Source organism: Chrysemys picta, chromosome 3 (genome assembly GCF_011386835.1).
Source record: "Chrysemys picta bellii isolate R12L10 chromosome 3, ASM1138683v2, whole genome shotgun sequence".
Taxonomy (NCBI): domain Eukaryota; kingdom Metazoa; phylum Chordata; order Testudines; family Emydidae; genus Chrysemys; species Chrysemys picta.
In genome coordinates this window covers 146,629,072-146,643,217 of record NC_088793.1, presented here as the reverse complement: position 1 = coordinate 146,643,217, position 14,146 = coordinate 146,629,072, and the positions used below count along the sequence as shown (strand labels likewise).

The 14,146-nt window shown below is 45.3% G+C and overlaps 1 protein-coding gene across 2 annotated transcripts in view; it reads left to right on the top strand.

Annotated features, from left to right (window-relative positions):
- Nucleotides 1–14,146, top strand: part of ZNF318 (zinc finger protein 318) — a 36,154-nt gene that overhangs the window by 2,299 nt on the left and 19,709 nt on the right. Inside the window, exons 1-2 of one of the 2 annotated variants that reach the window (XM_024111000.3) lie at nt 2,030–2,518; nt 9,034–9,185. In XM_024111000.3, the coding sequence (XP_023966768.2) occupies nt 2,198–2,518; nt 9,034–9,185 (473 nt within the window). In that variant the 5' untranslated portion in view covers nt 2,030–2,197. Of the gene's footprint in view, nt 1–2,029; nt 2,519–9,033; nt 9,186–14,146 lie in introns of those variants that run through there. The other variant, XM_008174476.4, reaches the window with a different exon arrangement.

Sequence of the window (14,146 nt, the reverse complement as noted above, 5' to 3'; positions counted from 1 at the left end):
CAAATATTCAGGTAGCTGGAAACCAAAAAAGGACATTTTTCTCCATCATTGGAGTCTGTTTCTGTGTTTTTGAAGTTTGTGGCTCACATCTTTCCTTGACTTTCAGACATGAAAATGTTTTTCTTTAACATTAATAAACAACGTATATTTGTACCTGTTACATTGTCCTAGTTTCAGAGTAGCAGCCGTGTTAGTCTGTATCCGCAAAAAGAACAGGAGTACTTGTGGCACCTTAGAGACTAACAGATTTATTAGAGCATAAGCTTTCGTGGACTACAGCCCACTTCTTCGGATGCAACCGAAGAAGTGGGCTGTAGTCCACGAAAGCTTATGCTCTAATAAATCTGTTAGTCTCTAAGGTGCCACAAGTACTCCTGTTCTTATGGTCCTAGTTGCAAATGTTAAGTGCTGTAGCGGTTTTATAGCATTGTCACAGAGCAGTACTCAGTGCATTGCCGAGTTTGAAAGATTCTGAGCTCTACAGAAATAATTAGTTAGAAATTATTTACCTGGTCATTTTCCTTATTATTAATTAGATCTATTGTGTTGCACACTTAATCTCAGTTAGGATCAGAGTCCCATTATGTTGGGCACTGTACAAATACATGCAATTTAATCAAAGAAAAGTCACAACAAGTGAATCGTAACAAACTTTGAGAGAGAAGTGGATAGGGTGGAGAAGGGTAACAGAAATAAATCCACATGATTATGCAGGCTGTTGTGAGTTGGGCATGCTTTGATGGTTTACACATTTAAGTGTATTTCCTGAATTAGAATAGCAGTGCACTCATTCAGAAACAATTTAAAGGTGTGGCAGTTGGATATAGTGTGTCATTAAGACTCAGTTTACCCCCTCCGCACATGTGCCTTGTTAAGTGTTAGGGGACCAATAAGCCTGAAAACCTTTCTACAGCTACTGTTGTCTGATTCAAGTGTTCTCTGAGGCACGCAACCCCAGAAGTGGGCAAAATTTGAGTTGAGCTTGTAAATACCTACAGTCCCGTAAATCTGCGGATCATGTCTGCAGAGCAGATGCAAATACAAATTTTGTATCTGCACAGGGCTCTACAAATACCATCCCTCAGATCCCAATCTGTTAATAACCAAAGACTAAGCCTATCTCAACTCCTAATCAACAAAGAAGGGGAGGGATTTAGAAAGTGGGGATTTCCACTGCAACATTAACTTGTCTGCTTTGACACAGGAAAATATGATTTGTCACACTAGATCAGGACAGCAGTCCCTCAGTCCAATGTCCTGTCTCTGAGAGTGACCAGTTTTTACCAGATGCTTCAAAAGAAGCTGCAAAAAAGCCTGGACATGTATGGAATAATCTCCCCATAAAGGGAGTTTCTTCTTGACTTGGTTGTATAATGATTGGCTTACACTTTGAGACAGGAGACTTGATATGCTTTCCAAACTTTTACAAAACCCTCTCTAACATAGCTGCCAGGGAGCATTCCCAATCCCCAGCTAGCTTTGTTTGAATCCCGTTAACCTCTTGGCCTCAACGGTATCTTTGGTCTCGGCATTCCACGGGTTAATTACATGTGTGTCAACATATTTGCTTCCAGCACGTCTACATTTGCTGCCTCCCCGGTTCATGGCACGTGCCTCTGTTCCTGTAGCACGAGAGGGGGAGACGGAGCCAGCCGCCTCCTCTGGACTGGTCGTTGTTGGGGAAGTCAGCGGTCTCCTCTTTGCACCGAGCAGCTCTCTGCTTCTGTGCAGCTCCAGGCCTCGCCTCGCCTCAACCCGCTCTATCCCGATTTTGCTCCAAGGGCCTCCGGCCCGCTGCCCCAGAGCTCCTGTCCCGGCCGGTTGGCAGCCGCTGCCGCACACGAGGGGCTGCAGCTCCCGCGCGCAGGCCTGCAGGGGGCGCTGCAGGGCAGGATGCCGTCAGTGCCGGGGGAGGCGGGGGAAAGAGGCGCAGTCCCTGGCAGGAGGCGGGCGCTACAAGCTGGGGTCACTCCCGGAGCAGGGAGACACTCCCGCGGCTCCTGCCTGCGTTAGGTCACGTGACCGGGGCTCTACCGGCGCCATTTTGTTCGGGTATCTCAGCGCGCCCCCTCTCCCCGCGTGACGGCGGCGGTGTCGGGAACGCGCACGCAAGGGGCCCAGGCGGGCAGAGGAGGAGGACAGCGCCGGGAAACTGAACTGCGAGGCCTCCCGCCCGGCCCCCTGCACCGCCGCCGCCATGTACCGCTCCAGCAGTGGCCGCTCCGGCCCGCCGCCCTCGTCCCACCGCTCCAAGGAGAGCAGCTCGTCGGGGTCCCGCAGCTCCCGCTCGGGTACCTCGGGGTCCGGGCCGGGCCCAGGCCGCGGCCGCCCCCCCTCCTCAGCTTCGCCGCCTCCCCCGTCCCGCCGCCACCGCTCCCCGTCAGGCCACCGCGCAGCCTCTCGCCGCTCCCCGTCCCCGCGCCGCAGCAAGAGGCTGCCCTCCCCGCCGGGGGGAGCGGGGCCCGGGAGGAGCCGGGGCCGGCGCGGGGGCGAGCATGGAGACAGCAGCAGTAGCCGGGTAATTACCCCCCAGGACACCCTCGGCCAGGCCCCGGGTAATTACCCGCTCCGCCCCCTCCCCAGGCTGGGCGATTGCCCTGCGGATCGGACACTCTGTGCTGTCCTAGCGCTGCCTGCCTGCTGTGTACTTGTCCCCGCTCCCTGGCCATCACACCACTGTACCCTTCCCTCCTACTGGCGTAAGGACACCCCGTCATGTATGTTTCTTACCTATCCCACCATGCAGGGACAGTCCCTGAATGCCCCTTGCCCCTCATCTGATTTCTTCCAAATAACCCCGTTTGATTTCCCCTGTAATACTGATTCTTCCATGAAATAATCCGTTCAGAATCTGATACCTCTTTCCACAGAACAATAGTTTTCCTGACTGACAGAGTGTAAGAAAATGTACCGTGGAGATCAATCCTCTGTTTTTAGAGAAGTGGACAGGATAGTCTAGTCAGTGAGTTGGGACACTGGAGTGGCTCTTGTTTCAGATTCTGCCACTGACCCATAGTGTGACCATTGGTAAATCATGTAATTTCCTTGAGCCTCAGGTTCTCCATCTGTATGCAGAGTAAGGGTAATCATTCTTACCTACTTTTGAGATCTATAAATGAAAAGCACTTAATGTTATTTACTAGGGGGTCTTTCATTTCTAATGTCTAACGATTTCTGCTTTCATCATTTATCCCCATCCCAAGTAATGCCCCTTTGATTTTCTCCCTTTCTCCCTTTTATTCCTCTTCAGAGTTAGAGCAGGCCAGAAACCTTAGCCATTTCAGCTAAGAATCAAAGATCAAACTATCCTTTAGCTAAGCAAAGGCTCCTATGGGTAAAATAGAATATTTAGCTAATGGGATTAGTTTGACCATTTAACAGAATCTTGTGCGTAAAGATAATTTATATGTGCAGAATGCAGAGACCTTTCTAAATCAAATGTCTAATAAACATTAAGTTTAAATTCTTCCTGTTGATATAGAGAGCCAGTTACAGGTTCATCAGATTCATTCTCTGACAGTTTAATATGTTTTTAAAACTTCTCATCTCAGCCTAAGCAAAATATTCAGATTTGTGCATGTAAAACCCTGTTTTTAAAATTCTATTTCAGATGTGAATATCTTTACTGTTTGGTACTGTGACTCTATAAGGAGTATTCTATATAGTAAATACTAATTATCTGTGAATATTCTTTGCAGTAAGAAAGAAGTTTTGTCTTGAACTGTCTAAGAGCTTCTTAACATGGAGAATTACTCTAGAATAGCTATTCCTGATTAACTCCATGTGTGGATGCCCTTATTCGGGAATAAGAGTGCTTTTTTCCATATTAACTTTATCCACTGGATTTGACAGCACTCCAGTAGATTAAGATAATTTGGAAAAAAGCACTCTTATTCCAAAATAAGAGCATCCACACATGGAGTTAATCAGGAATACTTAATCCATTTTAAATACCTTACTCCAGATTTTCTTGTGTAGACAAGCACTTAGTTAATAATATACTTGCAGAAGAGATTCCCAAATGATTGTAGCCTAGCACCAGCTCTGCTAGTAAAGTTAATAATTGCTTTTGTTATTCTGAGTGCTCTAAAATCCACATGCTTACTCAATTTGTCTTTACACTTGCTATGTGTCATGGGGGTGCTGGGTCATGTTAATGCTCCAATTTGGGAGTCATTTGAGCAAGGGGTTCATGAAGTATAGCCTTCTCCCCCCAACTGATCTCAGTTACTCAGCATTTTGCTCAGCTTGTGCATAGCACTCACTACCCCTTTGGAGAAACAATTCTGAAAAAAGGTATTGACCTTAGATTTTTTGGATCTAGAGATTGTCAAACTGCAAAACCAAAGGAACTGAAATGTGCATTTGCAGCTAGACTGGGGCTCTACTGGAGTAAGAGGGTTTCTAGGCAAGCTATTGCCACAGTAACTGAGTGGCTCAAGACGATATGCTGTGGTCACTGACCCAGAGCTATACCTGTGCACCGAGTTTGAGCCCTACCTTTGATAGTTTTAATATAATTGTGCACATTCCTTGCTCTCTGCCTGCATTTTGCAGGGGCTCATTTTGGAAGTTTTGCCTGAGACCAAAACTTCTGATTTAAGAGTGATATTTTTTCAAAGTGCTCTAAAATTTACATGCATACTCCCTCTTAAATTTAGGAGTGTTCTAAAGAAAACTAGCATTGATCAAACAGAGAAAAGATGAAAGACAGGATAATGTGATCATGGTTCCTGAACAATAGAACTTTGAGTGTGATCAAAGGAAAGCAAGTCACTGGGTCATTTGGTCAAGACGTTTTCCTAGCACAGAGTCCCCCTAACATGAGCTGTTCATAAAGTTTTCAGATCCTTATAACTTGGTGCAGACCAAGGAAATAAAGGGGGATTATAGCAGTGAGGGGGAATGTGGGGAGGTTGTCGGAGCAGTGTGGGAATAGGGAGAATGAGAGAGGGTGTTAGGATGGAGATGTGAGGATGGGTGAAAGGAGCTTGTGGCTGCAATGAGGAGAGTCTGGGTTATGGGGAGGGGAATAAATGGTGAAGGGAGAGGGGGTTGGGAGGCTGAGAGGGAGCATTGGGATGAGTGGCAAGTGGAATTGGGGGATTAGGATGGTGGAGCAGTTTGAGCCATTCTTCCTGTCTCCTCCCCCCCCCCAATGTGTAAGCCAAGATCAGGGGGCCCTTCCCCTTTGGGGAGTAAACCCCTCTTCCTGCCCTCATGTGAGCTGGGATCTGGGGGCCTTCCCCGTGGGCGGGGGGGTGGATCTGAGCCCCTCTCCCCTCTGTGAGCCTAAAGGCTGAGGAAGACGGAGGCAATGAGAACATCTGCTGAGTTGAATGAAGCAGGCCACAAATCTCAGAGTTATTGTTTCAGGCTGTATTAATCTCCATTGATTGTACTTATTCAAATGAATATGCTGCTTTACACTTCTCTAAGGCTATGTCTACGCTAGCACTTTTTTGGTAAAACTTTTGTTGGTTAGGGGGGTGAAAAAACACACTCCTGACTGACATAAGTTTCATCGACAAAAGCACCGGTGTGGACAGTGCTATGTTGTCGGGAGATGCTCTCCCACCAACATAGCTACTGCCACTTGGGGGGTGGTTTGATTATGCTGACAGGATTGCTCTCTCCCATCAGTATAGAGCAGCCACACAGGAGACCTTACACCAGCGCAGCTGTGCTGCTGTAAGGTCTGTAGAGTAGACCTAGCCTAAGATTCCCATGCTGCAGATGGCTTTGTAGAGCTCCTTCCCCATACATTTGGACCAGATATGGGAAACTGCATCTCCAGTTTCCTGCCCCTTTCTGTGTCCAGCATTCCTGACAGCCCACCACCTCCCTACAAGCTCTTCAAGCTTACCAAGGGCATGGAATGAAAAGGATGAGGTGGAATGAGAAGGCTTTATGTGATATAGTTGGCGGCGGGGAGATGAGCCTCAAAGCATTGAGGGATATGAAAGCAATCGGAGCAATGGCTGTAATGGAGAGACTGTTGGAGGAGTTGGAGCAATCTGGGGGTCTCTTACGCAGTTGAATGGAATATAGGAAGTTGCAGCAGTGAGAGAATAGGGGGTGTTGGAACAGTATATTGAAAAATGGGATGGAAAGCAGGAGTTCTGAGCTGTGCAATAGGGAATGTTAGGGGACTTCTATTTCCCCAAAACCCCCTACATCCATTCCCCCCATGTCTGTCCTAACTGACTCCATGTTTGTCCCTGCACTCTTCTTGCATCCTCTTCACAGCTCCTCAAACTGCAGGTCCCATGCTGACCCTTTCCTTTCTGTGGGAAGGAAGGCTGAGGAGGGAGGACCAAGCTATTGTGGACAGGCAGAGAGTGGGGAGACCAAGACAAGATGAAGGGGCAGTGAAGGAACTAACGTGCAGCCAGTGCATTCTGTGGCTGGAGGAATCATTGCTAAGGAGCCTGGGGAAATGGAGGGGGAGAGATCGGCTGTAGAACATGAGGGTGCTGAGAAACTATTATTTTTAAAACCCAAGGCAATTAAATGCCCAGAAATGTAAACACAAGAGTTAAGGCTGCCCACTAATGCCTCATGCCCTTCCAGAATGAGGAAAGTGGCTAAACTGAAAACCAGAAAATGAAGAGTTAAGGTAATGCAAACTTAAACCTCTGGAAACCAGGAAATACAAAGTTAAGGTACACCTATCCCCATTATGCAACTTTCCCTCTGCCCTCTTTGAGCAATGGCAGTAACATATACTCGACTCTACCCATCAGATGCTACAGAACACTTTGGGACCAGAGCACATGAGTACTGCAGGACAAAGTCCAACACCTCTTTGTTAAGGCAAAACTCGGGTTTAGGCCAGGTGTAGCAAACAGGAGCTAACTTCATGAGGCCTACACTGAGACACTAAGTCTATTCCATACAACCGCCCCCCCATCCCCTGCTTGCTAAATGTTGTCCCCCATCACTCTTGCCCTGAGGATTCCTCAGACATTGCCTTCACTTACCCCTCGTTAAGCCCTGGAGACCACTATCCTCTATGCTACCAGACCATTGAGAATCCCATGGGAAGAAGATGCCCTTGTACATGTTTACTGACACACTACAAAATTCATTGCTGAAGTCAGGTGTGTTTCATCCTTCAAAGTATACAGCCACCTCTCACCGTATCACAGTAACAGCTCTGCCACACTGCTCCAACAAATCCCTCCATCATTCAGTACAACTACACATAATGCAGTGAAGGCAGTTAGAGTACATGCATATAAATGCTGGAATTCAAATCTGTGCTACATAACAGAAACAGTGGCATATGTTCTTAGAACTTCCTCATATCTGCTTATTATGGCATCTCCCTTACTGAACCATTCCCAGTGGGTGTTGCCAACTCTCAGGGTCAGAGTTAAGGTAGGGTTGTCCGGGTGGCGCATACCTTAACATTTTTATGTCCTGATTTTCTGATGTTTAAGTTTAGTCATCTCTCTCCATCTTCTGGAATGCCTCACTGGGCAGCCTTAACTCTGTGTTAATGAAGTTCTTGGGTATTTAGTATTCTAGGGGGAAGTCTACAAAGATAACTCACTCAGACCTTGCCTACTTAGATACACTGAGTTTTTTTTTTTTTTAACTCTAGCACAACTGTCCTAGTGGTAACAATGTGGGGAATGCTAATGTACATGAGGCAGTTGTGGCCATTGGCACTTTTAACACTGGGGTTTATACCTGCTCTAAGTAGGGTTAGACAACAAGGAAGGTGTTGAAAATGCCAGTAGATAAAGAAGCTTTGATTTCACTAAGGTTCACATTGGTACTGCTCTGATAGAGGTGCACTAGCAACATATGGAAATTTCTGCTGAGAAATCCTAGTGCAGGTGCTGCTCAGCCATGGGGATAGGAAGGTGATTGTGCCCTTCAACAGCAATCCTTCAGCCATTCAATTTGTTGATGGGCTTTGAAAGATCTTCCTGCTCACTCTTCAGATAGAATAGTGATTGCAATCCAGGGCTTTGTTTGGAACATGGTCTTCAAGGCTCCACCAAAATAATAGGTGGCTTGTTGAGGAGTTGGAAATAGTATTGTTTCTTACAAAACGATACAGACCAGGTACGGTTTTTGTGTCTGATTTCAGCCCTGGGCAGTAGAGCTCGGGCTTCAGTTTGAGCCGTGGACAGTGGGGCTTGGGCTTCAGCATGTATCTTAGCTTTTCGGGGCCCCTGCTTGCCTCCCACTAATATCGGCCCAGCACTTGTGACTCCCTAAACCCATCCTGTGACACACACACCCCCCGCCCCGGAGGTTCCCACCCCTAGGTTGAGAAACACTGATATAGTATATAGAGCAGTATAAACAGGTCATTGTCTGTATGAAATTTTAAGTTTGTACTGACTTCACTAGTGCTTTTTATGTAGTCTGCTGTAAAGCTAGGCAAATATCTAGATGAGTTGATGTACCTCCAGGGGAATGCGAACCCCTGGTTGAGAACTACTGATGTAGAGCATTCATTTACTACGAGTCAAGTAGCAGAGCCCCTTTTGGAACGCTTTCCAGTTTTGGTAATGGGCTATGTCACTGTCATTGACCCAGGCTCTCGTTATGCCAAGAGGACCTGCCCAGTAAGTATATCGGCTATAGATGCACAAAAATTCCTTGGCACTGCAGGGTACACAATCCATGCAGTTGGCTGTCCCGAACAATGAGGGGAGCACAACAGCAACTTTGGGATTTCCTGAACAACTTCTTTTTCCTCTTTTTCCTCTCTTTTGTTCTACCTCCAGAAGTGCAGTTCTTCAAAGGTATTTTCAAGTTTAAAAGTTCCTGTGGAGCTAGTGTAAATACAGAGTGATTGTTAGTTGCATGTAGGGTGAGAAGGAACTACACTCAGTCACTTTCTTTTAAGTTGCAAAGCAATTTTATATAAATGGAGAAGAGGTATGATTAATTTATTTCTTACGATCCCCGCCCCCAAGTCTAATATGATGAGGTGGACAGACTTAGATGCCTGTCTTGTGGTTAAGGGGACAGTCCTGTGCTGGGCTTTCATTCTCTCTTCAATTGCAGAGACGTTCTCCAAGCCTCCGTTCCGAGTCATCACTGGAGCAGAGTTTGCGGATCACTGTTGGTAATGACCGGTATTGCATTGACACACCAGAGCGAAGGAGGCTGCCTGATCGACTGGGCTCACCAGTTGATAACCTCAGTGACATGGACAGGTATGATTCTCTGCACACTGGGATCCCATAGAGTGAGACAGTGGCTTGGCTCTAGTTTAAACCAAGACTTCTAAGGCTTAGCTCCCCAGGTTCTTTAAGCAATTTTTGTTGAATGCTCTACTTGCTTGAGCCATAGAAAGGCCCAGATAACAGCACTAGAGTAAAGTGGGTGTTCTAGCTGGGGAAAAGCTGTTGCAGTGACAGGAAGCTGTATGGCGTGGGCATCAAGATGTAAAAGCAGCCTTTAGAAATTGGGCAAGAAGCCATGCTTTGTTGCTAGGACATTAAGGAGAGTGTCTCTCACAGGACAAAAATTCAGTGAAGTGCTAGGATTCCAAAAGTCCCACTGATGGGACTTGGAGACGAGTACACTTAGTTAAGAGGTTTCCTGGGTGTGACATGCTCCTCACAGTAGTATCTGTAGATAGACATCTATAGTTTAAAAGTGTCTATTGCAGAAAAGCAGGTGAAACTGGGCAGAGGAAATAAAGAACTAATACTCAAAGCTTGAATCCTCTTTTCCCCACTGAAATTGTTATCCGCTTTGACATAGGAACACAGTAGTCAGAGATGGAAAACATTTTATATAGAGTCTGTGTCCCTCGTGATCATCATCACTGCAGCCAGTTGTGTATTCAGGTGAGGGGTTAAGCAGCAGGTGCAGAGGAGGCACTGAAACATACTGTTTTCATGCAAATACCCAAACGGTAGTAGTCCAAAGGAGGGGAACAGAGCAGAATCCTTTCATTATGTTTCCTGTCTTTAGAAGCATATCAGCTACTTAAGGTTATTAAGGTCCAGCAGCTGCAGTAAATCAAATTAGGGTTTAGTTGGTAATACTATCACTTTTTAGCCTTCTGCTCAATTTTCTTTTAATCAGTGTTTCATCTATAAATCCCCTTTTCAGGGTACTAGTTTTCCAGCCAAAACTGGTGCACATACACAGGGGATAGCAGCATGTACTAGAGGCGGAGGGAAATGATACAAAAGAGAATTGTGAGCATAGCCACAACTTTAAGGCTTGTCTTTATTTGTCTGTTGGGGATTCCCCACTGCTTCCTTTTCTCCAATAGGTGTATATATATCATGTTTTGTGGTCATGCTGTAGGGTTAGAAGTGGCCTAGTTTATTTTAATGTAAAAGTGAAAATGCCCTGCTGGGAGGGACATTACCTCCCTCAGACAAATTAACAGCTTTCACTTTGACTCCCTGATAAAGCTTTGTTATTCATTTGAAATGGTAAAAGAAGTAGTGAGGAACATGGGGCTAAAAAAGTATGAAAAGCAACAGCTAAACCAGACTCAGAATGCTTTCCCATATCTATCCACGGTTGGCGTACATGCACCTCATGTACTCCAGTTCAAATTCTTTTGGTCAGCAGTCTCTGGGCTGCATCTGTACCCTGAGTGTCCTCATGACTCCCACATCCCAGCTGAGGGCATAAAGGGCACAGTGACCCCAGCTGTGTCTTAGATATCCTCTCCCCAGCTACGAGTCAGAGTCAGAACTTGTAATGTCCAAATTTCTTGGTTACTGTGTGGTCTGTGCATTGTATTGTAAATAGTTTGGTACTTAGCAGTTAGTTACTTGAATTAGCTTTAGAGTTTTTGATCGATTTCTTCCTCCAAAAGGAGAAAGTAAAGTCAGTAAAGGATACCATTATCCAAGACCTATTAATTAAGTGGGGTCATCCATACACCTCTTTGCCACTAACAAGAACAAGAAGTGCCACAAGATCTGCTCCAGAGATGGGCAGAGTCAGATTCTGATGCATTCCTGATCCCCTGGCCCTCGGGCGTAATTAATGTTTATCCTGATATTTCATTGATTCCAAGAACTCTCAGAGAAACTCAGGCAGGACTCGCATGTTCATCATGATAGCATCAGCATGGCTGAGGCAGCTCTGGCTCTCAGACATGATGAATCTCTCCATTCAACCTCCAGTCCAGTTGAGCCTGATGTGATATCCCAAAGATGAGGATAGATTCTTCATCCAGATCCACCTTCCTGGCACCTCACAGCCTGAATGCTGGGTGGTTAACATCAGTGGAAAGGACCTGTATCTCTTAAGGACAAAACATCCTTATCCATAGTAGAAAGGACTCTGACACTTACTTACACAGCCAAGTGGAAAAGATTACACTGTACGCTCAGCAGCATCAGTTGACTCAGTTTAGCACCTGCCATACTGGAATACCTTCTGTGCTTAAAGAACTCTTGAGTTCTCTGAGGGGCTGGGCCATCTCGCAGCCATCTGAACTTTCCACCATCCAATTCAGGGATATTCCATATTTTTACATCCTACAATAGCAAGGTTCCTGAAAGACCTTATGGAAGTATATCTTCTAGTCTGAAAGCTTTCCCCTTGTTGGGATCTCAACATTGTACTGATAGGTTTAAAGGGTCCACCTTTTGAGCATTCTGCCTACATGTTCCATGTTCCATTTATCCATCAAAACAGCCTTTTTGATAGTAGTAACATCTACCAGAAGTGTAGAGGAAATACAAGCTTTTATGGCAGAACCAAAATACATGTTTTTTTCATAAAGACAGTCATTTTGAGACCTCACCCAAAATTCTTGCCAAAGGTACTCTGTAAATTCCATGTCAACCACATAATACATCTGTCTGTTTTCTTTTCAAAGCCACATTCCAGCAAAGGGAAGGCTAAACTTTACACCCTAAATGTTTGTAGGGCACTTTCCTATTGGAACAGGACTCAGAGCTGTGAAACTAACCTGAAGAGGAGCAGGTGGGAAGAGGGGGACGAAGAGAATCCGGGGCAATTGGACCTCACTCCCTGGGGGTGAGAAGCCCCGGGTGTCTTCCCCCCTGTTCCTGGCGGGGAATGGGGAGGCTTCCCCTGGGGAGGCAAGGGACGGGGGCAACATGCCAGGAGCCTGTGGGGCAGCTGAGCTCCCGGCAGGGAGCTGCTAGTGGAGCTGGTCGAGAATCACAGGTCTAGGTCACTGCTAGTGAGTCAGCAACAGTGGAATATTATATGGATAAACACTCAAACATAGGAATGGCCATACTGGGTCGGACCAATGGTCCACCTAGCCCAATATCCTGTCTTCTGACAGTGGTTGGTGCCAGGTGCTTCAGAGGGAATTAACAGAACAGGATAGTTATTGAATGATCCACCCCCTGTTGTCCAGTCCCAGCTTCTGGTGTCCAGAAGCATGGGATTGTATCCCTGAGCATCTTGGCTAATAGCCATAGATGAACCTATCTAATTCTTTTTTGAAACCAGTTATACTTTTGGCCTTCACAACATCCCCTGGTAACGAGTTCCACAAGTTGACTGTGCATTGTGTAAAGAAGTACTTCCTTATGTTTGTTTTAAAGGTGTTGCCTATTAATTTAATTGCATGACCCTTGGTTTTTGTGGTAATGTGAAGGGATAAATAACACTTATTTACTTTTGTCACACCATTCATGATTTTATAGAAGCTCTTCCATACCCGTAGTCATTGTTGCCCTTCTCTGGACTTTTTCCACTTCTAATATATCTTTTTTGAGATGGGATGACCAGAATTCCATGCAGTACTCATAGTATGAGCATACCATAGATTTATATTGTGGCATTAAGATATTTTCTGTCTTATTATCTATCCCTTTCCTAATGGTTCCTAACATTGTTAGCTTTTTTGACTACCATTGCACATTGAGCAGATATTCCTGGAGAACTGTCCACAATGACTCCAAGATCTCTTTCATGAATGGTAACATCTAATTTAGACTCCATCACTTTGTTTGTATGGTTGAGATTATTTTCCAGCATTCATTACTTCGCATTTATCAACATTGAATTTCATCTGCAATTTTGGTTGCTGAGTCACCCATTTTTTTGAGATCCCTTTGTAACTTTTCACATTCAGCTTTGAATTTAACTATCTTGAGTAATTTTGTATCACTGGCAAACTTTTCCATTTAATTGTGAACCCCTTTTTCCAGATCACTTATGAATATGTTGAACAGCACAGGTCCTTGGGGGGCCTTGCTATTTACCTATCTCCACTGTGAAAATTGACCATTTATTTCTGCCCTTTGTTTCCTGTCTTTAAGCCAGTTACCAGTCCATGAGAAGACCTTTCCTTTTATCCCATGACTGCTTGCTTTGCTTAAGAACATTTGGTGAGGGACTGTGTCAAAGGCAAAGAAACTGTTACTTACCTTACAGTATCTGTGGCTATTTGAGATGCATTGTCCACAAATATTCCATGAGACATCCTCCTCCTTGCTACTGGGGAATCCTTTAATCCCTGGATTCTCTATTGGTGAAGGAACAGAGATGTGGTTGGGGTTGCCTCACCCTTTATGCCCTCACGGGGGGAGGCTTGCGGACACTCAGGGCACAGGTGCAGTCCCTATGGAAACTGCTGGCCAAGTGTGTGGGGTGCAGGCACACCCACAATGGATTGTATATGGACAGCATATTTTGAAGAACCACAGTTACTGTAGGATAAGCAATCGTTTCATATGTCCCCAGCCCCTGTATTCAGGTGTGTTATATCCTTTGCTCTCCAGTCTGACTGTCTATTAAATCCATGTTTCTTTGCTGTCCAGAATGTATTTTTGGTGCCTTTTCTGATTATACTCATGACACAATTTCAACTCCTTCCCCTCTGAGATATCATTAAATGTTTCCCTTAAGTTGCCTTCCTTAATCAGAGTTCATAAGGATTGTTGATTGCCACTTGTCTAGTGAGAGTGACATAGTTAATTGCAGAAAAAAATCAGCTGAAGGCATTTGGTAATGTGCATCAGTTACTCCCCATGACTTTTTCATGCATTTTTTCTGGGTGTAGTCAGATCTCAGGAATAGGAGGGGGTGGTACTGAAAAGGTGTTTCCTGAAAGTGAAGAATAAGTTAGTCAGCTGTGCCCTGTAGTGGTGAAAGTACCAGCTTTTATATGTGTGCAAGTTATTTTCAGTTACTGTGGTATAAATATTTTGGT